The sequence below is a fragment of the Amblyomma maculatum genome, chromosome 8 (genome assembly GCF_055883805.1).
Source record: "Amblyomma maculatum isolate TAMU_Amacu chromosome 8, ASM5588380v1, whole genome shotgun sequence".
Taxonomy (NCBI): domain Eukaryota; kingdom Metazoa; phylum Arthropoda; class Arachnida; order Ixodida; family Ixodidae; genus Amblyomma; species Amblyomma maculatum.
Window position 1 is genome coordinate 98,360,704 of NC_139351.1, and position 25,895 is coordinate 98,386,598.

At 44.2% G+C, this 25,895-nt stretch overlaps 1 protein-coding gene across 1 annotated transcript in view; it reads left to right on the forward strand.

Moving 5' to 3' along the window:
• LOC146181930 (uncharacterized) overlaps positions 1-5,908 on the forward strand; it is a 28,691-nt gene extending 22,783 nt beyond the window's left edge. The window contains exons 2-4 of the mRNA XM_084576932.1: positions 421-462; positions 945-993; positions 5,706-5,908. Coding sequence (XP_084433058.1) covers positions 421-462; positions 945-993; positions 5,706-5,891 — 277 coding nt within the window. The 3' untranslated portion in view covers positions 5,892-5,908. The remainder of the gene's footprint in view (positions 1-420; positions 463-944; positions 994-5,705) is intronic.
• The last annotated feature ends 19,987 nt before the right edge of the window (positions 5,909-25,895 follow it).

Genomic DNA, 25,895 nt, shown 5'->3' on the forward strand with positions numbered 1-25,895 from the left:
GTTACAATTTCTCTTATAATTAATTAATCTTCAAATATTTATATTTTCTGTTGGCATTAAAGACATGGCATTTTGAGCCATATTTCCTATAGTGTTTGTGGAACCTCGTAGAAAACTGCCTGCTGGCAATCCAAGCAGTGATGTAGGGCGCGAACATAGGTAAACGGAGTATCGCGTTGGCGTTGAAATTTCAGTAACGAATTCTGTATTTGATATAAGAAAACGTTGTTTGTCCAAATGCAAGCGCACTGACGTCTATTACCGTACCAGGGCTGCCAGTTTCAATTATGCAACGCATAAAAAATGTTAGAAGATAATAGCGCGCACGATTTACTTTTCTTTTTGTCCCTGTGCTTGTTTGACGATGCAGGAATCATTTTGTTCTCACACCAAGCTCAGCATTTTCATTCTCTTTTACAGAGCGCAACCGCGACGGCAAGACCGACAGAGAATATCAAAATGGTACTGATATATTTGCATACCGTTCGCCAAACCTGGAAGGAAGAAATGTCCTGAAATGGACAAAAATGCTAATATTTTTGTTTCCTTGTTAAATTCAGTTTTCCGTACCTAGAGAGACTGGGCGTTTTCTGTGATTTCTTTCAGTTGCTCTAGGGAGGAATTGTCAGGTATACTAGAGTACAATGCGGTGGCCAGCAATTGTAAATGTGCTGTGGGCTTTCTTTTGTTACAAAGCACGTGCATGTGACAGTCATAGAAAGGAATTTTACAGATGTAAATATGCGACGTCAGCGGAAAAACGTTTTTATGTTATTTTAAAGTGATCAAATTCATTAATAGCTGAAATATACTGAACTGTGTCGCGGGGGTTTGGCTTTCTCTCTAAGTTTTCTTTAGAGGGAAAGCTTGCTGCGAGTTTAGTACCGTATCTCAATATGTCGGATGTGGGATCATATTTATTGATGTAATTATTTTATACCCAGGGTTCACTACATGAATCTCCAGTACAATAACCGTCGCTGCCAGCCCTGGGTAAGCGTCATTCACAGTTTCGTATACTAAAAAATGGTAATGCATAGGGCGCAAATTTCCAATCTACCTTGCCTATCCTAGACGTGCATGGTTACATATGCAACTACAGAGGTGGAATAATCAGCTACTGCACATGGAACGCGAATTATTATCTAAAGGCGGAAGAAACGGTTAGTTTTGTGTTATTACATGTCGGACGTCCACACAAGTATATTTTGCATATAGGCCGACACTGAGATATGTTGTGTAAACAAGTAGGCCACCGCCTGAGCCGTTACTGTATTGAGATGGACTATGACCGCATCTATGACGCAGCCACTTAAGGGGGGCGATAGCAAGGCAAGTATACACGTATAACAAAACCCATTCAACTCGCTCTGTGTAAATATACCTGAAATACGTGTCATAACTTTAGGCGCCTGGTACAGTTACCAAGAGCTATAGGTTCCTGGCATTCGGTACGATCACAAATGTCTGAGGCATCTTACCTTTATCTTTTGTCTAAAGGTTGAAATTGGGCCGCGACACAATCGATATGCATAATACAATAAAGACGGTACAATGCATTTGCTACTGTCACTGCAGTGAAATTGGAGTGTTGAGCCATTAGCTTGCCTAATCGATAGTTTGCATTTTACGCTACTGTATTTTTCGGTTGTCTGCTATTGCAGCCGTTGCTTCGGTCACAAGAACGTGACAATACGTTTATAGATAAGATTGAAAGTTATAATGTATGCTAATTTTGCTGGCTTTGATTTGCGACTGCATCACTCTTGCAGGTATTTTTTGCATGCAATATGAAGCCTAAGGCATGCTTGCCGCTCAAGTTATGTCATCTCTTTATGACAAATTAGTTCCGAGGAGGCCTACTTCTCTACTTTACAATAAATTTAACTTCAATTCCACGCATTATTTCAATTCAAAATCACCACCAAAACGTCTCACCAAAGCATGTCACCAGGCAGTGTACTCATGAACGACACTTAAGAAAAAAATGCTGTCCACGCCAGGAATCGAAATAAAATAGTTTTCTGTCCGAGTGGAAGCATCTATAGCTACTACTCTGTGCCGTCTTCCTGCTTATGTGTCGACTATTATTCTCTAGCGTTAGAAGGCTGGATGTTGATGAGCGATGTAAACAAATGAGAACATTAAAATGCAAGTAAAAACTAAAGTAAAATAGAACAAAAAAATTATGTAAATAAAGTACCACAAATTAAATAAATAACAAACTGAAGCACTGACGGCGCGTTTAGCGTCAGGACAACAGCATCAACTACCTGTACTCTCACGCTTTCGTATTTATTCAGTGCATCTTCCCTGAAATGTTTTCGCGCTCAACACTAACCCGGATTTTATGCCGAGCTACGCTTTGAGTTATTGCGTTAAAAGGATAGTGCACGTAAGGCATCACAATTATTACTATGCTCTCACTACTGTGGACATTTAGAAATTTTTCCCATGCCTTTTTTTGTGCCTGTCTGCAGCATCTGGCAGGAGCCGCTCGCTTGGGCACTTGTTCAGAGATGGGAATTCAATTGAGCAGAAAAATCGCTTGTTGATTTAGACACGCAAGCGTCTTGCAAAACCCGGTCACTTTAGCAGTCTTTTAGAGATTCCTGGGTCTTAGCGAGAAGCTTGTGAAACGCTACTTTGGTCCGCCATACCTGATTTGCCGTATAGTTGATGCAAATATATTTTGAACTCCTGATAGTACCACAAACAATAATCACGTAAAAACGCTTCCTACAAGGTGTCAACATGGTTCAGTTGAAAGCTAACTATGGGGGATTGGAGCACGTCTTTGGGATATTTTTTCTTTACCTATGTTTTTCAAGTTTATTGAGCCCTAGATGGGCATCGGAACAATTCGTATTTCGAAAGGAGACTGGTATCATACCGGTCATTTACACTTGTAGCTGCCTGCTCGGGTCCGATCGGCAACAGAGAAAAAGAGAATTGTGTCGAATGCACGTAACTGTCGTCGCGGCGTCGCTTTGTTCCGCTCTTGCCAACCCACCTATTCAGGATTTCCTGCGCTTCCCAGTTGCCTTTTCACCTTCCGTACAACCGGTGACACTGTCTACTTTAGGCGACCTTTGTTGTGTTGCACATGTAATTGGAAGTTTCGTTTCACATCTTCCTGGCACTTTGAACCTCCGGTCACATGTGCGTGACTCAAGAGATGTGTACGGAGGGATGAGAATAAAGGAGAGGGCGACGGCGACATGGCTCTTCCCGCGTGACATCTCGACTCTGTGTCAGAGCTTGATTTCTACTTTCACGTAATGTGGAAGCTTTCGACTGCATTATAACTAGATGTATGACTCAGAACACCCACAAGTTTTCATAAAGCCATAAATACAACCATAACCTGTGACAATATCTACTATATGGGTGGTCTTTCAGCTAATATGGCAGCTAACGACTGCATTCCATTGAGACGTGTGACACAATACAGGCACAAGATACCATATATAAATTATCCCTTGAGATGTTTTCGCCTTCCGCGACAACCTGTGGCAATACCAGTTTTGGGCGGTTTTTCACGGAATATGGCAGCTTACAACCGCGTGCTAATGAGATGCGTGGCACAAAATAGGTACAAGTTACCACAGAGAAATTATCTGTGGATATATTACCACCCTCAGTAACAATCTGTGACAACATCTACTTTGTGTGGTCTTTCCCCGTGTGAACTTTTACGTAATTTGGCAGCTCACAACTGCATTCCAGTGAGATGCGTGACCAAAACCAGGCTCACGTTACCGTAGAAATATAACCATAGAGATATTTTCGCCTTCTGCGAAAAATGTGACAATATATAATTTGTGTGGTCTTTCGGGCTATATCGCAGCTTAGAGAGATAACCATATGGATCTTTTCACTTTCTGTGACAACATCTGACAATATGTATTTTGGGCGGTCTTTCGTGTAATATGGCAGCTTGCGACCGCATGCTAATGAGATTCTTGGAACAATACATGCACAAGTTACCATGCAGAAATTATCCATAGAGATATTTTACCTTCCGGCACAACCTGTGGCAATATCCATTTTGGGTGGCCTTCAACGGAATATGGCAGCTTACGACAGTGTGCTAATGTGTTGTGTGGCGCAATACAGGCACCAGTTTCCATACCGAAATGATCCGCAGAGATATTTTTGCCTTCTGTGGCAACTGTGACAAGATACATTTTGTGCGGTGTTTTGCGTAATATGACAGCTTATGACCGCACACTAATGAGCTGTGCGGCACAACACAGGCACAAGTAACCATAGAAAAATAACAAAGAGATATTGCGCCTTCTGTGATCACCTGTGATAATTACTTTTAGTTGTGCTTCATGCAATACTGCAGCTTACCACTACATGGTGAGATGTGTAGCACAACACAGGCACAAGATACCAGAAATTATCCATAGAGATATTTTAATTACCCTCATCTGCAAGCATATGTCAATGCCATACTCAGCTTGAATAGATGCGCAATCTCGTCTATTTTTTTCCTTACATAAAATCCCCCAAGCTTAGGAATGTACAACGCAAGGTCATATTAATGGTCCAAAAAGGTGTTGTGCACAGTCGTCTTTTTTCCGGATTTTTGTCGCGAAAGCAACACTACGACAGCCAGCTCGGCTCATCGCGTATGCTTGTATGCCGTAGCCACAAATAACAGGCACTACGAAACCGTGGCAGGAGCTGCCGACTTGGGTCTCTTGTCTCACATTGCATGATATGTCAGAGTCTTCATACCAGGACCCTGGTATTCACAATACCCCTATAGGCCACTAAGGCGCGTTCATACGGTTTGGTGACTTTATATGTTGGCTGGAAGCCCACGCTATCGCAGTAAGGTAGAAAGTTGGGCGAGTTGGTAACTAAACATGATTGACAAAATGCACTGCGCTAAAAAAGACCGCGACTAAGCACTTGTCCAGTTCTTTATGTGCTTAGTCGTCGTTTTTAGCGCAGTGCATTTTTTTCAATCATGTCTACGCTACCGCGTCTTACTCTTAAAGGTGGAGCTTTAGTGTCCCCCATATTTAGATGTAATAACCGCCTTTATCACTACGAACTAAAACACCGGTGAACTTTGATGCGTTCAATGGAACGCGCTCCAACAGATGGCTCCGCTGTCGACGCCGTTGCCGTCGCTCTCTAAAACTTTGCGAGCCAATGTTCGTAGTAACCGCGGTGTATATATCTCCCCAGGCAAGCGTTGAAACTGCTTTGGACGCTCTGGCTACCGGAATACCTAGGCGAACTAAAAAGGTGGTGGTTGCCGTGACGGGGGTCATTAATAAGTACAAGAGCGCCGCCTTTGTTCAAGCTGCAGAGGAGAGTTTCTACACGAGTCGAGCCAGCACCAACCTCTAACCACCATACATTAGGGAAGCAGTTTAGACTTGGTTTTACACATAGCCTCGGCAGATACAGAGCACGTCGTCAGCAGAATGGAAACCAAGTCCCACTACTTCACTGATCGTCGCAGCGTCATCATTAATGCAAATAATGGTTTGTCTATACAACAGAGCTAAAACAAGCACTTAACCACAAGCTTAGCCATGCAGCCGTTGCTTTCTCAATTCAACTAGGGTTAACCAGAGCTAAACCACAGCCAAGTTTTTCGAAGTCAGATAGGTGAAATACATCCGAATATTATTACTAATGGCTGTTATGTTACAACTGATATTTTCTCTTTCCTGTAGTGCGGCCTGAGAAAGGGCCTCGGAGATCCATGTGACGACCGCAAAAGCAGATATGACGATTGTGTCTGCGTGGCAAACGCTAAAGGAAAGGGTGTGCTACCACTCGCTTGCATATGGTCGCCAGCTAGGACTGTAAGACCTAGCCAGAATCGGCGGAATATTCATCAAACATTTAATGCTCAATAAAGCAAGTTCTTATTAAACATGCGTTTGTCTGCATTTCCACGTACAGAAATAATTACGAATACACAAAGTTGAGGACAAAAATTCGGGATTACAAGGGCAGGCTTGAACAATAGTACGGCCATGACCGCTCAAAATAAATTTTTAGAAACGTTTGGAAACTGATAACCCCACTGAATATTTTCTTGATTACTAGATGTGGTAAACAATAAAACCGTCAGTGTCCAACACAGTGAAAATAAGAGTGACGTTCCGCTGTAGTTACTTTTAATCTTTAGACTTAGTGTGCGCCGCCAGGGACGTTGCTGGGATGTTTACTTGCGCGGAAGTCACAGTATAGCGACACGGTATAGCGAGGACATGACTTCAGAAGGTTAAGATTAGGACAGAAACCTATAAAAGAGATTTACAATAAATGCAGCATGTAGCAGGCATACAGACTGAACTGCCTACAAGGTAGCATTCCTTACTCGACATAACCTAAGGTGCTGAGCAACTAGAATTAAAACACAACAAAGGACTGGTTCATCGGGCTTAGTTTGAAGCCAGCATTTCGAAAAACCTCTAGTCGCCATGAAAGTCAAAATTTATCGTTCGCGGCTAGACGCAACAAATTCTGTACTTCAATCGTAAGAATCCGCTATTCACACAATACACGTACTGGGAAAATCCCCCGTGCTATCTCAGTGCAGGACAACACCCATTTGTCTGGAAACGGTGCTTGCGTGAACAGATTTGATACAGTCGTGTCGTGTGGGTTCATGTGTGGAGCCTCGGTCAGCACGCACAAAGCCGTCCAATCTCCCCCTTGCGGGACTCACTGACTGACACTGAGTAAGATGGAGTCCAAAGACAGACTCCTCCCGCACCACAAATGTATCGAAAGTAGGGAAAGTTCCGGAATTCGCGATATAAATGAATAGGTTCATCCGGGCAAACGTTTTTGATTAGAAGTTATTAAATGAAAGGGGAGGATGCTACTCAGCGACCCACTGCAGAGGAAACGAGCCCGGGGAGACCCTATGTATCTCCCCTGAGAAGTAGTGGAAGAAATAGGTTGTAGGGGAAGGGGTAGTAGGAATGAGGATAGGGTTATGGGAATTTGGAGGGGAATGTTGGCAGCATAGGATTTTGACTGACAAATTGAGTCGAGCTCCCTTCCGGGCCTCCGTCGAGGGCGAGCACTCTCTCTTATCCGAATGTGCGGCCTTCGGCCCCAAGATCATTTCTCCACCACAAAGGGTTTGCCGCGCTTCCGGAGTCTGAGAGAGGTTCCCTTCATGAAGCTGCTTTTGAGGTTTCCCTTCCTCCAAGCACAAAAAGATAGTCACTGATGGATACTCTTCCCCGGTGTTCGTACTGACTGAAGTTTACTATAGTGAGGCTGCCAAAAGTAATGAAAAGTAATATGCCACTAGGTATAACGGGCACTGACTGACAGTCGCCAAACGGTACATGGTACCTTAGTGGCTTTCCGTGCTTCGTCCGGCAATAAGCTGCGCTTCTCTATCTGGCCACCGTGCCAGCCGGCTTTTATCCTTGAAGTAAAACTTCCACAAAGCGCAAGGTCTATCAGTCAGTCAGTTCAGGCGTTCAGTCGTGTCCGAGTCTTCGTGACCCTATGGACCATGTCACGCCATGCTTTCCGGTCTCTCACTATCTTCTGAACATCACATAGCTTCATCTGCAATGCCTCGAGAATGCCATCTAACCATCGCGTTCGCTGCCTACCCCTTCTCCGGCGACCCTCAACCTTTCCCAACATCAAATCTTTCTCCAGCGACTTCTCTCTTCTCATCAGATGACCAAAGTAGCTGAGCTTTAACTTTAGAATTTGACCCTCCAATGAGCAGTCAGGGTTTATGGTCGACAATATCGACTGATTTGATCTTCTGGCAGTCCAAGGAACTCTTAAGAGTCTTCGCCAGCACCACAATTCAAACGCGTCAATTCTTCGGCGGTCAGCCTTTTTCACAGTCCAACTCTCGCATCCATACATCACAACTAGAAAGACCATAGCACGGGTTATACGGATCTTGGTTGGCAGACTAATGTCTCTGCTCTTTACTAGGCGGTCAAGGCTAACCATTGCTCTCTTTCCCAGAAGCAGGCGTCTCCTAATTTCATGGCTGCAGTCTCCTTCCGAGGTCTATATCCTCTTGCTTTTCGTGGCCTTTCAGGGTAATCTTCTGTGACCTGTCTATCCCTTGCAATCAAGTTTATCGTTTCGGCTACAATTGAAGCGATGTGGTTTGTATTGAAATAACCACCAAAATTAAGAATGTCTCAGCATTTCGTCTTCAAAGAGGCAGCGCGATTGAAAGCGCTCAATGTCTACCTGAGCAGAGATTTAGAGGTGTGTAAAAACACTCTTAGAGCGCAGCGGTGGCGTAAAGGTAGAACATTTGCCTCCCATGTAAAAGGACCGTGGCTCGAATCCCGGTGACGAGCAATTCTCCACCTGATCAAAAAAAAAAAAAAAAAAACGAACAAAACTCCGCGTGTCGATGGAATTGCATAAACAGTTTGTGGTGCGACCTGATTCCGGTGAACAGCTCCGCAGTCAACTCTCTCACTAGAATAGGATTTGGCCACTTGGTGCAGTAATTGCCCGTAACCTCCTATGATAAGCTCCATAAAACCCCAGCCCTCAGCCATCAGCGGCTGCGGTGCAACTGACCATGGTGGCGATCAGACCTGTGACGCAGCCGGGGGTGCTAAGAATTTCCGGCTCCGCTGGACAGGCCGCCATTGGAAACTGACCCTGGCAACATTTAACACGCTAGAACCCTAGTTAGTGAAGATAGTTTAGCAGTGCTGCGAGAGGAACTAGACAGTGTTAAATGAAATGTCATAGAACTGTAGTTGAATAGCAGTTTGGACGCAGGGATGTTAGGAGGCCCAATGAGGCATATACAGGATGGGCATGTACCGTTTTACCGAGGTCTACTGGAGGAGCGAGATCTAGGGTAGGTTTCCTTGTCAATAAGTATATAGCTGGTAATATAGATGAATTCTATAAGCAATAATGAGGGGATGGCAGACATCGTAATTAAGCTTAATAAAAGGTATAGACTGAAGATTGTAGAGGCCTACACACGTGCATGAAGTCATGATGACCAGGCCGTAGAAAGCTTTTACGAAGATGTAGAATCGGCAATGCGGAAAGGAGACGCAGTATACTGTACTAAGGGGTGACTTCAGTGCCAAGGTAGGGAGGAAGCAGCCAGGATACCAGGCAGTGGGTGACCATACGACTTGTTCTAGGAATTTGCAGAGGGGAGTTACTAGTTGACTTTGTAGAGCGGAGTAATAATAACTTCTTCAGCAAACGGAAGAACCGGAAATGGACATGGTAAATTCTAATGGGGAGACTAAAATGAAAATGACATCAGATTGTGTTATAACCCCACAGTTATGTAGGATGTAGAGGTAATCGGAAAAGTGCGATGCAGTGACTTAAAGACGGGAATGTCTTAAATTATTCTTAATTTGAAGAGGGAGCGAAACAGATTTGTAAAAAAGAAGTCTATCAATGAATTAGCGGTGAGGGGGAGGCCAGAAGAATCCAGGATATTGCGACAGAATAAATTTTCAGCTGTAACGGAGGATGATGATATTAGCCTAGAGGCCATGAATAATATTTTCCGAGATGTCATTACTGAGTGCGCTGTAGAAGTAGACGGTAAGATAAAGAGGACACCAGTAAGCTGTCTAAGGAGACGAAAGATTTGACTAGAAACCCCATAGTATGAAAGCTTCCAATACAACAGGCGAGATAGAAGTGGAGGCTAACCAGTAAGCGCAAAGTGGCCGATATAAGTAAGTATGACATGGAGAAAATTGAGCATACTGTAAAGAACGGGGGAGCCTTAACGCGCTGAAGAAGAAATTGGGCAGAGGCAGAAATCAGATGTGTGCGCTAAGAGGCAAGGCGGGCAACGTTATCCCGAAATATAGACCAGATGGTTAAAGTAGCTGAGGAGTTCTATACTGATCTCTACAATAGCCAACATAGTCAGGACAGTATTAAGATTGGAAGTGAGGAAAAGCAGTCAGACATTCGCAAGTGACGCAGGACAACGTTAAGAAAGCATTACAAACTATGAAAAAGGGGAAATAACTGAAGAGGATAAGGTGACTATATTTGTTGAAATACGGGGGAAAATATCGTGCTAGGAAAACTGGGCACACTGTATGCGCTGTGTCGGGTGTCATGGATGGTACCAGAACCATGGAACAACGCAAATAATATATTAATTCGTAAGAAATAGGACGCTAAGGATCTGAGAATTAGAGACCAATCAGCTTACTTTCTGTTAAGAAAGTCCCTAATAGAATCAGGACAACCTCAGATTTAAATCAATCAAAATATCAAGCAGGTTTTCTGAAAGGGTACTCTCCTATCGATCATATCCGTACCATCAACTAAATGATAGAAGCATATTTGGAATGTAACCAGCCCTTAGCATTCATTGATTACGAAAGAGCATTTGACTCACTTGAAACCTGGCGGTGATGCAGGCATTGCGAAATCAGGGGGTAGACGAGCTATACGTAAACCGACTGGAAGATATATGTATAGCGGCTGCACAGCAATCATAGTTCTGCATAAAGAAAGTAACAACATTCTTAAAAAGGGCTTTAGGCAAGACGACACTATCTTTTCAGTACTATCCACAGCTTGCTTAGAGGAAGTATTCAGGGACTTAAAATGGGAGCAGTTAGGGATAAGGGTAGATGGAGAATACCTCAGTAATCTGCGATTTGCTGATGACATTGCCTTAATACGTAACTTAGGGGATGAACTGCAAATAATGATTGATGACCAAGACTACAAAAGGAAAAAGTAGGCTCGAAAATAATATGCAGAAGACTAAGGTAATATCCAATAGCCTCGGGAAGGAAACAGTAGTTTATGTTAGGTTTTGAAGCGCTAGAAGAAGTAAGGAAATACGTCTACTTAGTACAGGTAGTAACCGCAGATCCAGACCATGAAAGGGAAATAACAAGGAAAATGAGACTGGCACTCTCACTCCCAGATTATGACTAGCAGCTTACCGCTATCGCTCAAGTTGAAAGTATACAACAGTTACATTTTACCTGTACTAATCTATGGGGCTGAAACTTGGAGGCTAACGAAGAGGGTTCTACTTAATGATGCACCAACTAGCTCGACTTTCAACGGTAGGCTCTACTTATGTTGAGGATAACACAGAGGGCTATGGAAAAAAATAGTAGGGGCAACGAGGAAGCGTGCAGAATGGGTGAGATACATAACCCCAGTTACTGACATTCTAGTGGAAATCAAGAAAAAGAAATGGGCATGGGCAGAAGATGTGTTGCGAAGTGAGGATAACCGATGGTCGCTGAGGGTAGCAAACTGGATTCCAAGGGAAGGAAAGCGTAGCAGGGGGCGGCAGAAAGTTAGGCGGGCGGATGAGATTAAGAAGTTTGCAGGGGTCAAGTGGATGCAGCTAGCACAGAACCGAACTAATTGGAAGAATATGGGCCTTCGTCCTGCAGTGGGTATAGTCAGGCCGATGATGATGATGATGACGATGATGATGAAAAACGACGATATATAAAAAATGCTTTTCTTTAAATTTCAGCGGCTCAAAAATTGGAAGGCCCATTGAAAATTTCTTTATGCGATTTCACGGTTTTATTAATATTGCCACTAATTGCTCACAGCTGTATTTTTTCTTTATCGAAAGATGCCGGCATGCAGCCTTATCAGTGTGGTTCTAGCGCACGGATCGATTCCGCATTTTTTTTGTTCATGCAGGTTGGTGTAATTCGCCACTTTAGCATTTCCTTTTTTTCGCGGAAGATGCGTCGATATGTTTCTCGAAGATTCCGGCCACTTGCTTGTGACGGGAGGTTACTCCGTGTGTGGCATCGGCGCTTTTAGTTGACCGTACGAAAACGCGAACGTAAACGGCAGCGGTGACATCTAGTATAGACGTAGTATAAGACGTGAAAAGGGACCTTTCTTCCTTCGAAAGTGACGCCGCTATGTGGCACTCCCCTGATGGGGCTGGGACAGGTAGGTCACCACACTTGCGGTGGGGGCCAGCCTACCACAGAATTTTTATCTGTTGTATTCCGTCATTGCACCCGCCACCGTTTCGGGGGTGGACGACGGCTGTTGTTGGGGCTCGCTTCTTTCTCTTCCTCTTTCTTTTCTTTCTTCACTATTTTCTCTTCTGTCTGCACTGCTACTGGTTATAGGTACACGCAGGTGATATCAAACGATTCGTCATGGTGATATATATGTGAAATGAGATTGCCACGGCTCCTGGCTTTCAACGGTTGTCGGCGGTGGCTGCATATTTAAGCCGAATTATTCCTGTGACATGACTTTTGTGATTACATTTTCACAATATTATGCCCTACGTTTATGCAGCCTCGCCGCACATTATTGTAGGAAATAATTTGCAATATGCCCATAAAAAGAAGGTCCGCCCCTAAACTCGTGGAAATTTACGAAACGCCAAAAAGCTTTTGGTACAATGTTTCTTTCTTGGCAAATATTTGCATAACCCGGCAAGAAGTTCAGAGTACAGCATCTTAATTCGCTGCTTCCAGCATGTTACCTTGGGTGCTTTTTCTGCATCGACTTGGAAATACCATAGTCTACAAACCATCATAGTCTGCAACAGCCCTCAATTATAGCATCAAAAATACAGAAATCACGTCATGCAAATGCACATAGATGCTTTAACGCAATTACCTGTTACCTCAAGCTATTTTGTAGAAAGAACTAGACCACCCTAGAACCTAAAAAATTGGCAGACAAATAACGCTTTCGGGATATCCCCCCCCCCCAAAAAAAAAAACAACGAAAAAACAAAACAAAAACGGCCCACATTACCCACGTAATGAAACAGGCACACCGGCAGCACAAGTAAAATGACAGTCGCGCCATGAATAAGCTTATTCTCAAATTTAGAGAAATTGTAATACCTAATACAATTTATTTTTATTTCGTGCTAGGTGTTCAAATCATAAAGCTGAAAAACATTTACCTCATTATTCTGTTAGCCTGTGGTTATTGTTCCATAGCGAAGATTGTGACGCCAGAAGTGCATAGGAAGGTTGCATCTTTGTGATGGTAGTGCAATATCTGTCGAATAAAGACATGCAACGAAATCCTGTGGTGCGCAGCGGTGTCGATAAATTATTTTATATTTCTATAGAGATGTCATAAAGTTACCTTATTTGGCGAGATGTCGATGACGTAACGATGCAACCTGGCCATAGCTGAGCACTCATTGTCTTGATGGGTGGATGACATTACGAGTGCGCTGGCATTTGAAAGGTTCTCAGTAAAGTGGCATATACACTGGTAATGCTGCGGGGCGAGAGCAGTTGCCTCGGTGGCATGTATATGAGTGCTTGCTTGTGTACAGGCATCTCTAGATAGCTCCATGTGTTGGGATAAGCAACTCCAGCTGTGGCTAAAGTAGTAAGATAACATCCCGGGATGCCTACGCTAGAAATTGACAATATACCATGGGTCCAAAAAATTACATAATAACAAATAAAGAAGCAATAATTTTCGCGCCACGTTGCAATAGCAAGAATCTGTCGAAGCAACATTAATCTAGACCGCTCGCAATTTTTACTAATGTGACCTAATTTAGATTTTCTTAAATGCAGAGAATTTAAAAGCTTGGAACCTCCAGCAAGTAAGGAGAGCTTCTGGAAGCATCTCCCTAAACCACAGAGAGCAGATTCTCCTCTTCTCATGCGAAGGGTGAAAGTTGCGTGTTTCTCATATTTTAAATATAAATTCCATTTAGGAATTAAAGATACAAGGCGTTTTTTTTTTATTATAGGCTTGAATCTAGTAAGTCCTTATTGTTGCTTCACAGCACAGTTCCCGATGCTCAGTCTGGAAAGACAAAGAGATTGAAATTATATTTAATGCAGGAAACACAGTAACTTATTTCGACATTGATGCCCGCTCCCCAGCAAAGGCGGAGTTTATAGAATTCCAGTAAAAACCCAGGGAGTAGTGCTTGTTGCGGCAGACGTCACAAGGAATTTGAGATATATGACGCAGGGTTCTATTTTTAAGAAATGCTGAAATTTAGGAAATTTCAAAGGAAGTTTGATCAGAATTTTTTGACTCTGAAGGCTCGAACTTCAGATTCTGTGTTTTTGAAGAGAATTGGAAGCAACAGCTACGAAGCAGCGTTTTCCTCGTTTTATCATTTCAAACTACGAAATTCTGTAAACTTAAATTTTAACATTGAAACAATTGTTTTTTTGCCGCCCGAAATACAATGGAAGAAAAATGGTCGATTGAATGCCACCTTAGTGAAAAGAGCAAGAGTCACTGCTGCTTCAGGTTTACCACGCCGCTTTTTATATGCATCATCTTTGGGAGCAGCATAGATTTGTGATGTTTTAGAAAAACATATTGTAATATTGTTTTTGTATTGTTTGTCGAACTGCCAAGAGAGGCCGGAATAGGGACTCCTTGCGCCCATATTAGAAGTTATAAATAAATTGGTGACATTAATTAACAAAATTCTATAGGACATTTGTGGCTGTGACGACTAATTTTCTGCGCGGTTTATGACAGCTAGCCTGTTGTAGGAATAGGTATTTTACTGGTAACATCATAGTTTTCTGTAGTTACAGCAGAAACTTCTTTCAGAACTACAAACTCCAGACACGCACAAAAGAGAAAAGCTTCAGTACCACAGGCAAGTGCTACAGAATTACAGAAAAATCTCACATTTGCGGCATAACTTCAGAATATTGTGTTGTACAGTTGACAGTTTCTCTCTTCAGAGCTTCCTAACAATATCACTTTTGTATTACAGCTTTTTTGGCTTCCTAACTTTGATGCATTCAATGAAATGCTGGTTGTGTTCGAAAAGGGGCGCGCGATCTACCGTCAAGACAGGTCATGACGTCACCAGGTGATTCATGCATATACGAAGCTGACCCCGCCGGGCGTTCGATTCAGGCTTCCGTGAGACGGTTTTCATTTAGCGCTTGCTCGAACACCGCACCACACAGCATAGAGTAGCAGACTCAGATGTCTAGGATGCGTTAGTACAGCGTTGGTTAGTAGAATCAATTAATTTACAGGATAGACAAGGTCCAGTGTCTGTCACAGTTCTCCGCGGACACATGTCATCATCATCATCATCATCATCAGCCTGACTATACCCACTGCAGGGCGAAGGCCTAGCTCTCCCATATTTCTCCACTTAGCCCGGTTCTGTGCTAGCTGCATCCACTTGACCCCTGCGAACTTCTTAACCTCATCCGCCCACCTAACTTTCTGCCGCCCCCTGCTACGCTTTCCTTCCCTTGGAATCCAGTTTGTTACCCTAAGCGACCATCGGTTATCCTCTCTTCGCACTACATGTCCTGCCCATGCCCATTTCTTCTTCTTAATTTCCACTAGAATGTCGGTAACCTGAGTTATTTCTCTGACCCACTCTGCACGCTTCCTATTCTTAATGTTACCCCTACCATTTTTCGTTCCACAGCCGTCCGGGTTGTCCTCAACTTAAGTAGAACTCTCTTGGTTAGCCTCCACGTTTCAGCCCCATAGGTGAGTACAGGTAAGATGCAACTCTGTTATATACTTTCCTCTTTAGCGATACCGGTAAGCTGCTAGTCATAATCTGTGAGTGCTTGCCAAATGCGCTCTATCCCAATCTTATTCTTCTTGTTATTTGCGGATACATGTGGTCACGCCGTAAAGGAAGGGAGGAAGGTGGGAGTGAAAGAGGAGAGGGATATAGAGGTGCCGTAGTGAAAGGCTGCGATCCTCCGCACTATAATAGAATTCGCCTCATCACACTTTTAATGTATATAGACTTAGTATGGGATGATGATTGGTTCGGCAGTGTCAAATCAGGAGCTTTATTTTTATTGAAACTGCGAAATGCAATGTTTTGTTGACAATTCAGTCAAATATTTCCATGTCCTCAACCTCATATTGCACGTATTTCTCAAAGCGCTATCTGGAATTTTTTCATTTCATTTTATTACCTTAAAGACCCCTCGCGGGGTATTACAAAAGCGGTGGGATGAGCAGAAAAGGTACAAGACAATGAAATATATGTGATCATGTACAAAAAATGTTGGTTAGATTGCTAGCAAACGATAAAGGGCAGGTGATGTCGATGATATGCTGGGGAAGGCCGTTTCAATCTTTAGCTGCACGTGGGAAGAAGGAGGCTGAAAAAGTGACAGTTCAGGCACGTGGGCGAAAAACTTGAAGCGTGTGGCTAGTGCGGTGGGAAATGTAAGATGCTGGCGTGATGTAGGGGGCACGGTTAAGTGATGAGTGAAAGAACTTGTGGTACAGTGATAGCGTGGGTACTATTCAAAAACGCCATTCTTGCATTACTGCGAGTAATGGAGAGATCGATCTTCACCGTATATGTTTTTGGTACAAAAGTGCCTCATGCCTGGCATGATGGATTCCGGCCATTTTTGAGTTCCGGTTTCTGTCCATATACGAAATGATTGATTGTTGTCACGCGACAAGCGAGTCTAGCTACGGTATACATGTTTCTATTCTCATTTGCTGTGGAGGACCATCACTACCGAGTACCATGACCAGGGAAGGTAGCAGCTTATTAGTAGTAATTAACAGTGATTATACCTTGTGAACAAGACCAGTTGGACAGCTGCCACGTGACCAGCAACCTACCCAAGCCATGCCAGTGGTTTTCCACTCCCCACCGAAGCCCACAAAGCCGACAAAGCCGACGATGTATTTTTAGGAGGAGAGATGCATTGCTAAAATTAACGTCTGCCCTTTCGTAGGCATCTGTCTTTCACTTAAAGGACGCTATGTCAGGATTTCAGAACATTTTGTTCCCTGTTTTTTAATGATGTTCTTCAACAGTAATTGTGTCATCAAGAGGCCAACGAAACACTAAACGCATTAAAATTCCGATAAGCTCAGGCTTTAGTATAAAAGTCAAACGGTGATCAGGCCCCAAAGCGTCCTCTTTATTAAAGAGGAGTAAGGAGCTCTAGAGATGAAGTCGACAATTCTGTGGCTGTGCTTTCTTTGTGCGTGGGCGGTTATCTCCGAGTAAGCATGAACTGTTTCTTTAAGTACGCATGGCGTACTTGAACATGTGCTCACCAGTGTCATTTTCATTCCAAAGGTGTTAGGCGAGGAGACACAATCTACCGTATTCGCAGCTTGCCTATAGGAAGTATTCAGACACTTGGAATGGGAGCAGTTAGGGATAATGGATGATAGAGAATACTTCAGTAATCTGCGATTCACCGATGCCATTGGCTGGCTCAAAAACTCAGGGATGAACTGCAAAGACGGATTGATGACCTAGAGAGGAAGAGCAGGACGGTATACCTGGAAATAAAGACGCAGAATACTAAGGTAAGGTTATATCAAGAACTTCTGGAAGGAACAGCAGTTTGCAATAGGTCAAATGACTGGAAGTGGTAGGCGAGATCGCGAAAAACAGCTCGCTTCCCTCTCTCAAGGTCCCGATGAGTCATATGCGCCTTACACAGAAGCCATAGTTGCATTTTGCCGGCTAATTAGTCTCACCATGATGGAACCTGAACGCGTACACAACGTCTTAAAAGGGATCAATTCTGTGGTTTTTCACACCTTAGTTGTCCAGTATCCTTCAAGTGTTGATTCCATTATTACGACCTGCTGACGCCTCGACCAGCTGCAGTCCTCACGATTGCAGCCCGGCTTCGCAACTGCCCCGACCTCTGCTGACTTTGATCTGCGGGCAATCATTCGAGCGATCATCCGCGAGGAGCTCCAAGCCCTCAACCCTTTCTGTCGACACGGGTGCGATCATTCTTCCGCACCTTCTAATGACGCCAGTCTCCGCAACATCATTAAAGAGTTAGCAACAATCACCCACGCTATGGCATCCGAACCTCCTGCAGCCCACCCAGCGCCGACCTACGCGCACGTCGCTGCATCCGCCCCTCTTTTGGTTTCCCCGCCCAGATCGCACCAACCTACAATCACGTCAATGCAATGGCAACAGCTAAACCTGCACCACCCTAATAAGCACTTTGGCACCCCTCCCGACCAGTCTGCTATTACTGTGGCATTTCAGGACATATATATCCCGCTTCTGTCGTCGCCGCCTTCAGAACGAGTGCCGTAGTTACGACACCTTCGAAAGTGGCATGCCTTCAACTTCATACTATTACCACCGGTTTATTCCAAGCCCACCTCGACGATCCTCCCCATCTCCAGTATCCTCGTCTGAAACTCGTGGGAGCCATGTATCCCGATGCCGGTCCCCATTTTCATACCGCCGCTCAGTTTACCCTCTCCGATGCGCAACAGCTCTCCCGTCCGCCATCCGGAAAACTAAATGTTGCAGTTTCCGTAGGTCAAACTTACTGCAACACTTACTAAAAGTCCTCCTGATCGCCCGTATAATGTGATTTCTATTTTCGCTGAATGATTACCGGTCGAAGCTTTGATTGATACAGAGGCTGCAATTTCTGTCATTCACGCGGATTTGTGCTACCGTTTGTGAAAAGTGACGATACCATATGATGGGCCTGAAGTCCGTGGAGCCAATGACTCCCCTTTGCGCCCTTCAGCGATGTGCACCGGACGAGTTGTTATCGACGGCGTCCGCCATCATGTGCAGTTTACTGTGCTCTCACCTTGGGCGCATCTGATGATTTTTGGATGGGATTTTTTGTCAAGCTCTTCAGCGTTAATTTCTTGTGGTGACCGTGTTATCCATATGACAGCGATTTTTCATCCGACTTTCCTGAACGACATCATCCTCTCGTTGCCGCCGCTGATACTGTTTTGCCTCATCAGTGCGAAAAACTACTTACTGTTGTTTCTGACCACATCACTGACGGGGACGTACTCATCGCACAATCCCATCGTCATCTTGCACGCGGCATCGCCTTCCCGTTTAGTCTTGTCCGGTCACTAACACCTCACATGAATCGCTCGAGCTCCCAAAAGGAACTTCTCTCGCTTGAATGGTGGATGTTTAACCTTTGTCCCTGATGGTGCTCACCACCCCTCTGCCTCAGCAACGTGTTTCGTCAGACGTCTCACTTTCTGTTCTCACAAAGAGTATTAATCCTAACCTCACGCCGAACCAACGCCAAAAACTGCTGCCATTGCTTCGACGCCACCAAGCTATTTTTGATGCCACTTCCCCATCACTGGGACGGACTAGTGATGCCTACCATCGCATCATTACTGAATGTAACTCTATCGTTCACCGACGGCCTTATCGGGTTTCTCTCTCTGAACGAAAAGTAATTGAATAAAATGTAAATGACATGCTCGGCCGCCATATTATTCTTCCGTCAACAAGTCCATGGTCCTCCCCAGTAGTGCTAGTTAAAAAAAACGGTCCCGAATATTTCTCGACATTGGACCTCCGCTCAGGTTATTGGCAATTACCTATGCACGATGACGACAAAGCAAAAACTGCTTTCGCAGCTCCCGATGGCCTTTACGAATTTAATTTTATGCCTTTTGGACTTTGTAACGCACCAGCAAAATTTGAAAAGACGATCGATACTGTACTTCGTGGCCTGAAATTGAGAGCCTGTTTATGTTACTTGGATGACATTGTCATCTTTTCCTCAACTTTTACCGACCATCTCGCGCGCCTGAATGAGGTCCTCACGTGTCTCGCTTCAGCGGGCCTTCAGCTCAACACCAAGAAGTGCCACTTTGCACAGAAGGAAATTAAAATATTGGGACATCTAGTCAGCCATGACGGCATTCGTCCAGACAATGATAAATCATCGCGGTCTTGAAATTTGCTCATCCACAACAGATTACAGTATTGCGCAGTTTTCTCGGCCTGGCGTCTTATTTCCGACGTTTTATAAAGCATTTTGCAAGTATTGCTGCTCCACTTCATCAACTACTTAAAGCACGCAGCCCTTTCGTGTGGACTGAACAGTGCGAAGCTGCTTTTAATAACCTGAAGCACGCCCTCACATCAGACCCTGTTCTTGGCCACTTCAGTGACAGCGCTCGAACCATCCTGCACACTGATACCAGTGGTCTCGGTCTTGCCGCTGTGCTACTGCAGCGCGATGAAACTTCGCGTGAGAAAGTGATTGCCTTCGCCAGTCGGACTATGACTCCAGCTGAGAAAAACAACACCATTACCGAGCAGGAGTATTATGCCGTCGTCTGGGCTGTCCAAAACGTTCGCCCTTACCTATACGGTTGGCACTTCACAGTTGTGACCGATCACCATGCTCTTTGCTGGTTGTCTTCGCTCAAAACTTTGACAGGCCGACTTGGCCGTTTTATTCTACGCCTGCAAGAATACGATTTCGATGTCACTTATGAATCGGGTCGCCAACACCAAGACGCCGACGCTCTTTCTCGCTGTCCACTTTCGGAATCGGCTTGCTGTTTTTCTTCCCAATGCATTTCCACCTATGACCACAGCCGACCATCTCTTTCCAGTTTCATTTGACGACTCTGAGAACAAACACGCTCTCCGCTCACAGCAATTAGCCGATGCCTACTGCCGTCCCATCATCGACCGCCTTATTGGCGCTTCTGACCCACCCAATGCTCGGCCTCGCCTACCACTTCGCAATTTCAAGCTCGAAGATGGCATCCTACGCCGCTTCGTGTATTGCCCTGATGGAACTCGCTGGATCCCAGTCGTGCCGCGTGTGCTTCGCCCACGTATACTGGCGGCTCTCCACGATGACGCTACTGCAGGTCACCTCGGTGTTGACAAAACCTACGACCGCGTGAAAAAAACGATTTTTTTGGCCTGGCCTATCTTCTAGCGTTGCCAAATACGTCGCATCCTGCCCTCTGTGCCAACGTCGCAAACGGCCGACTTCTTCACCCGCTGGCCTCCTATAACCTGTTCCCTGTCCCGCCACGCCATTCGACGTAGTCAGCATCGATTTATATGGTCCCCTACCTCTCTCCGATGGGGGTAACCATTGGATTATAACAGCTGTCGACCACCTTACACGTTACGCTGAGACAGCACCTGTACCGACCGGTTCCGCTCAAGAAGTAGCAAATTTCTTTTTGCGATCAATTGTATTGCGTCATGGCGCTCCTCGGGTGCTCCTAAGTGACCGCGGGACGGCCTTCTTATCGACAGTCGTTGCCAAAGTTCCTTACGCGTCATCCACCCTTCATAAGGCAACCTCAAGCTACCATTCCCAGACTAACGGGCTGACAGAGCGATTTCACCGCACCTTATCGGACATGATCTCCATGTACATCACACCGGATCATCGAAATTGGGACACTATTCTACCATTCGTCACTTTCGCCTATAACACAGCAGTACAGCGGACTACCGGTTATTCTCCATTTTTCCTTGTTTATGGCCGTCCTCCCACTACAGGTTTCGACGCTTCTTCTCTACGCCCGACTACTCCACATCGGTACCTACCCAGTTCTTATCTCGTGTGGCCAGATGCCGTCATCTTGCCCGCCTCAACACAGCAGCGTGCCAGGAAGAGCGCAAGAGTCGTTACGATTCTATGCATCGCGTGGTCTCTATATCGTCCCGGTGACGAAGTACTGCTTTATACACCACTGCGCACCCCTGGCCTAAGTGACAAATTCCACCACCGCTACCTTGATCCCTACAAGATCATCAGCCAAACTTCTCCAGTTAACTACAAAGTCACGCCTGTTGATCCCCCAGCCGATCGACGCCACCGCGGAACTGAAATTGTTCATGTTTCTCGCTTGAAACCATTCGTGCGCCGCGGTACATCGGTTAGTTAGGAGCGGCCAGGCTGGCCGCTTCCGACCCCCCGGGCAGATTGTGTGAGCCTTCTGTGGACGTTCTTTAATTTGCACATGCCATCATCTTCTTTCATTTGTTGTATATATATATATATATACAACATATATACAACATATATATATATACAACATATATACAACATATATATACAACATATATATATATATATATACATGTTGTATATATATATATATATATATATATATATATATATATATATATATATATATATATATATATATATATATATATATATATATATATATATAGTGTGTGTGTGTGTGTGTGTGTTTATAAATATATATTCCTACGAATAGAGACTGGCAAAAGGGTCGAACAGATGAAAAACTTCAAATAGAAGAAAGTGAACAAAAAGAAAAATTCTCTCAGGTTTTTTTGAGCAAATTTATTTCTTTGTGGTTCTCTTGTCTATTCTAATCTTTTCTAACTTTCGCGAGCTTTAAATATTCATACTTTCTTTTGAATTTAGCGACAGGGTGTTAACAGAATGGATTTGCGGAACATCTATTATTTCACTTCCCTTTCTGAAGCCATATTTCGTATAGTCTATGCGGAAACCCGTAAATAATGCTCTGTTCGTACTCCTAGAAGCATTATACATATATCATGATGCAGGAATAATTTTTTCCAGCATTAGCCTGTCTGTTCTCTGTTCCAGAGCACAACCATTTGGTCGGGAGTGAAAAAATATGTTAAAAAGGTAATGACGCCTCTGCAAGCCGCTTCTTCCAGCCGGTAGAACGCGTGCATGACTGGCAGAAATAATAATCGTTTTGTTTGCTTGCTTAATTCACTCTTGCTTTATCAAGTGGCACTGGCCATTCTATGATCATCTTCACTGACTTTAGGAAGGAACGATCAGGTGTACTTGTATGCCATGCTTGGTCCGGTTGTTGTAAATGAGCGGCGTGTTTCCTGTGAGGTTACGAAGTACCTCACAGAAACGAAGTACGTAGTATATTGAAGCAATTTGAGAGCGTAATCATATGAGGTGAATGGAACGTAAGAAATCGCAAAATATATTTCCCTTAACTTAAGTCTCTTTTACTTTAATAAAATGTGTCACTCTCGTGTTAGTTTATTGAGGAGTGTTCCGCAGAGCCAGTTTTATCGAAGTTTAATACGATATCATATTATGCTGTAAGTGCGCCTTCATTTGTTGAAGTAATTTATTTTTATGCACAGGATCAGTTCAACGAATAAACTGCACCGTCACCGTCATTGCAGACCTTTGGGAAGCTTAGCTCTATGCTTTCTTTATTGTAAAACGTTATGAGCACAGCGCTCAGTCTGTAAAATAATTTTTCCTGCCGCAAAGGCGCTAGATGGTGCACCTTTAGAAATTACATTATCTGCTACTGCGCGTCAAGCACGAATTAGTATCTGAAGTGGGAGAAATACTTAAATGTGTTTTACTGTGAAGCATGTCATAACAGATGTTAATAGTTGTTGGATGTCTGCATAGAAATATTTCCATAAAGGCAGGGGGAGAGATATGGTGTGGTAAGAAGTAAGCCGCGTCCGCGACGCATCCTCTTAAGGGGTGATAGCAGGCTAAGGCTGACAAAATTTTAATCACAATAAGTGGGAGAAATAGGGGAAGTCAGCTAGCATGCCCCCGGCTGTGGAGACTTTTGGCTACCGGCCCATTCGACGACCTTGAACTGAATGCCAGGGTCATCGCTGGACCTTAGCTTGTCCCAAGCTTCTTTAGAGGGATCAGGCAAGAGCTCTGAGGGAGGCTTATGGGCTTTGCACGCCCAGATCATATGCTCGAAGTTGTCTTTCTCCCCGCAAAATCGGCAGAAGGAATTCATATCCTTATTTATGAACTTTGACATGTAGTTCGAATTGAGGAGGGTCCTCATCTGTAGCTGTCTCCATATGACTTGTTGTGTGGTCAGTGACATTTATAACAAACCCCATTTGTTCCGCTGTGTGTGAACATGCCTGAACTACCAGACCTCACTGAAACCCTGCGGGATAAACAATCAAGAGTAAGACATCCCCGACAGCTTTCTGAATTTGTTCATATTTAAATTCAGCTTCAAGGCTCAATTTGCTTGTGACCGCTAGCAATATACTTTCACTGCAGTGATCACGCTCTTCATTTGCCACTACGACCGCCGTGGAACTCCAGCAAAGTTGTTGCGTAATAGATAATTTGCAATTTACGGAAGTCTGTTTGTTGTCTTCTAATTCAAATGTTCGTTCTGGCACTACCACGTGACAATACTTTAAAAATATACCCGCAAGTCATTATGCATTAAAATTTTGACGCTTTGTATTTTTGCTCACATCAACCTTGCTGCTATCACAACTGTGTGAGTGACTGGTGCCTGTTCAAGCAAATTATGAGAGTGAAAGTGGCATACACCAGCTTCCGGAAAATTCTATATGGCGTAGAAAGAGGGAGGGCTGCAAATTACGAAAAAAAAGTTGCGAACGATTACGTGACTTCCAAACACGAAATTTGAGCGCAGCTCATCAGCTATTCCCCCTTTTTCGCTAGATTGAGGCAACGGTTTCGAGCAAAACATGTATGTACAAAAACAGATAACTATTTTATTTTTCACACATATTGCTTTGAGAAATACTCCACTAGCAGTTCTTGACTTTCATAAAGGAAGCTTTGTGCAGGCTAGCCTCCGCCGCAAGCGGCGTTAACCTACCTATCCCAGCCCAATCAGGGCCACGACCAGCCACTCTCCAACCCCCTGTCTCCTCCGTCTAATGAGGAGCAGCGCGCATATTTTGTACCGTCACTCAAAGTTAGGGTGCCTCGATGCCTTTCGCCTCCGCCGCGCTGGAAGGCAGCACCGAAGGGGCGCATTGCAACACCGCGCCGAAACGTCGCCATCACCACATAGAAACGCCGCGCCGCACGCACGAATGGGAACCATTTCATGACGGTATATGTCGCTCGTTACATAGAAATCGCCCATGGCCTAGGAATACAATAAACCGAGGTAATTATAAAGGGCAATAAAAGATGTTTAATACCCTCTTCATTTTCTTATTTGCCTTAGGAATAAGATTTTGGTGGAAATTGTCGGTATTTTATTATTGATCTTTGTTCTCTTACTATTTGTATTTTCTCTATTTTGCGTAGTGTCGTTAAACGAGAGGCTAGGAGATACCTGTGGCAGCGTAGACTGTGTGTGCGTGGAAAATCCCAAAGGAAGATATTTGCTACCACATTATTGCATATGGTCACCAGCGAGAGGTGTACTTGATGACCAGTACTGGCACGAACGTCGTGACAAGTATATAATGCAAAAACAATAAAGCATGTCCTGGACAAAGATGAGTTTCTGTATGCGTCCACTCACTGAAATTATCTAGAATGGACACAGCTGAAGACACAAAATGAGGATTGGTGGAAAAGTGCCCGAACAGTGATGCCCACATTACCCATTACAAGAAATTGTTGGAAATTCTTGGGAAGTAGGAGATTTCAATACAATTCTTCTGGCTGGGAGGACACGTTGATAAAAACTAGTAGTTACCAGCATTCTCAATGATCAACGCTATACTAAAGTCTCGTTACAAGTGGGGAAAGTTTTTCACAATGAAATAACCACCAAAATGTATAAAATTCAATATTATTCGAGATGCCTGATTTCGGCGACACTTCTGTAGTTTATGAAAATGAAAAACAAATTTGTAGGGAGATAGTTGCGATTTTTACATCGTTAAGGCTAAGGACACGACTGTGGCTAAGCCGTCGGTTAACCTTCATAGTAAGGAATTCGCTCTTTTAGATAACTCGATAGTAAGACCACGACTGAAATATTTTCGCCCTCTGACAGCATTGCTTGAGTATTGTGGGCGCTCATCTCAGTGCGAAGCTTCGCTGTATTCATTCCTTCAATAAGCCTGCAGTCTTTAGTCCAGCCTGGTCTTGTTTTCTTCTATTATCTCCGTCGTGTCTTTTGGTTGGTTTAAAAGTAATGCTTATCAACTCGCGCACTCGTCAACCGTGTGAACGTATTGCCATGCGGAGACGAACTGCGGGAGTGAGCGGACAAGCAACTAGCTTGCCTGCATCTAGCCCACAGACGTCCCGCGTATTATATGACAGGGCTGATCCCTCGACAATGCAGTCGAGAAGTGCGGGTATTTGCACAGCAAACTGCCTGCGTAGAACCTTGAGCGGACCCGTAGCAGATGTGTGTGGGCAGACAGCTGGCATGCCCGC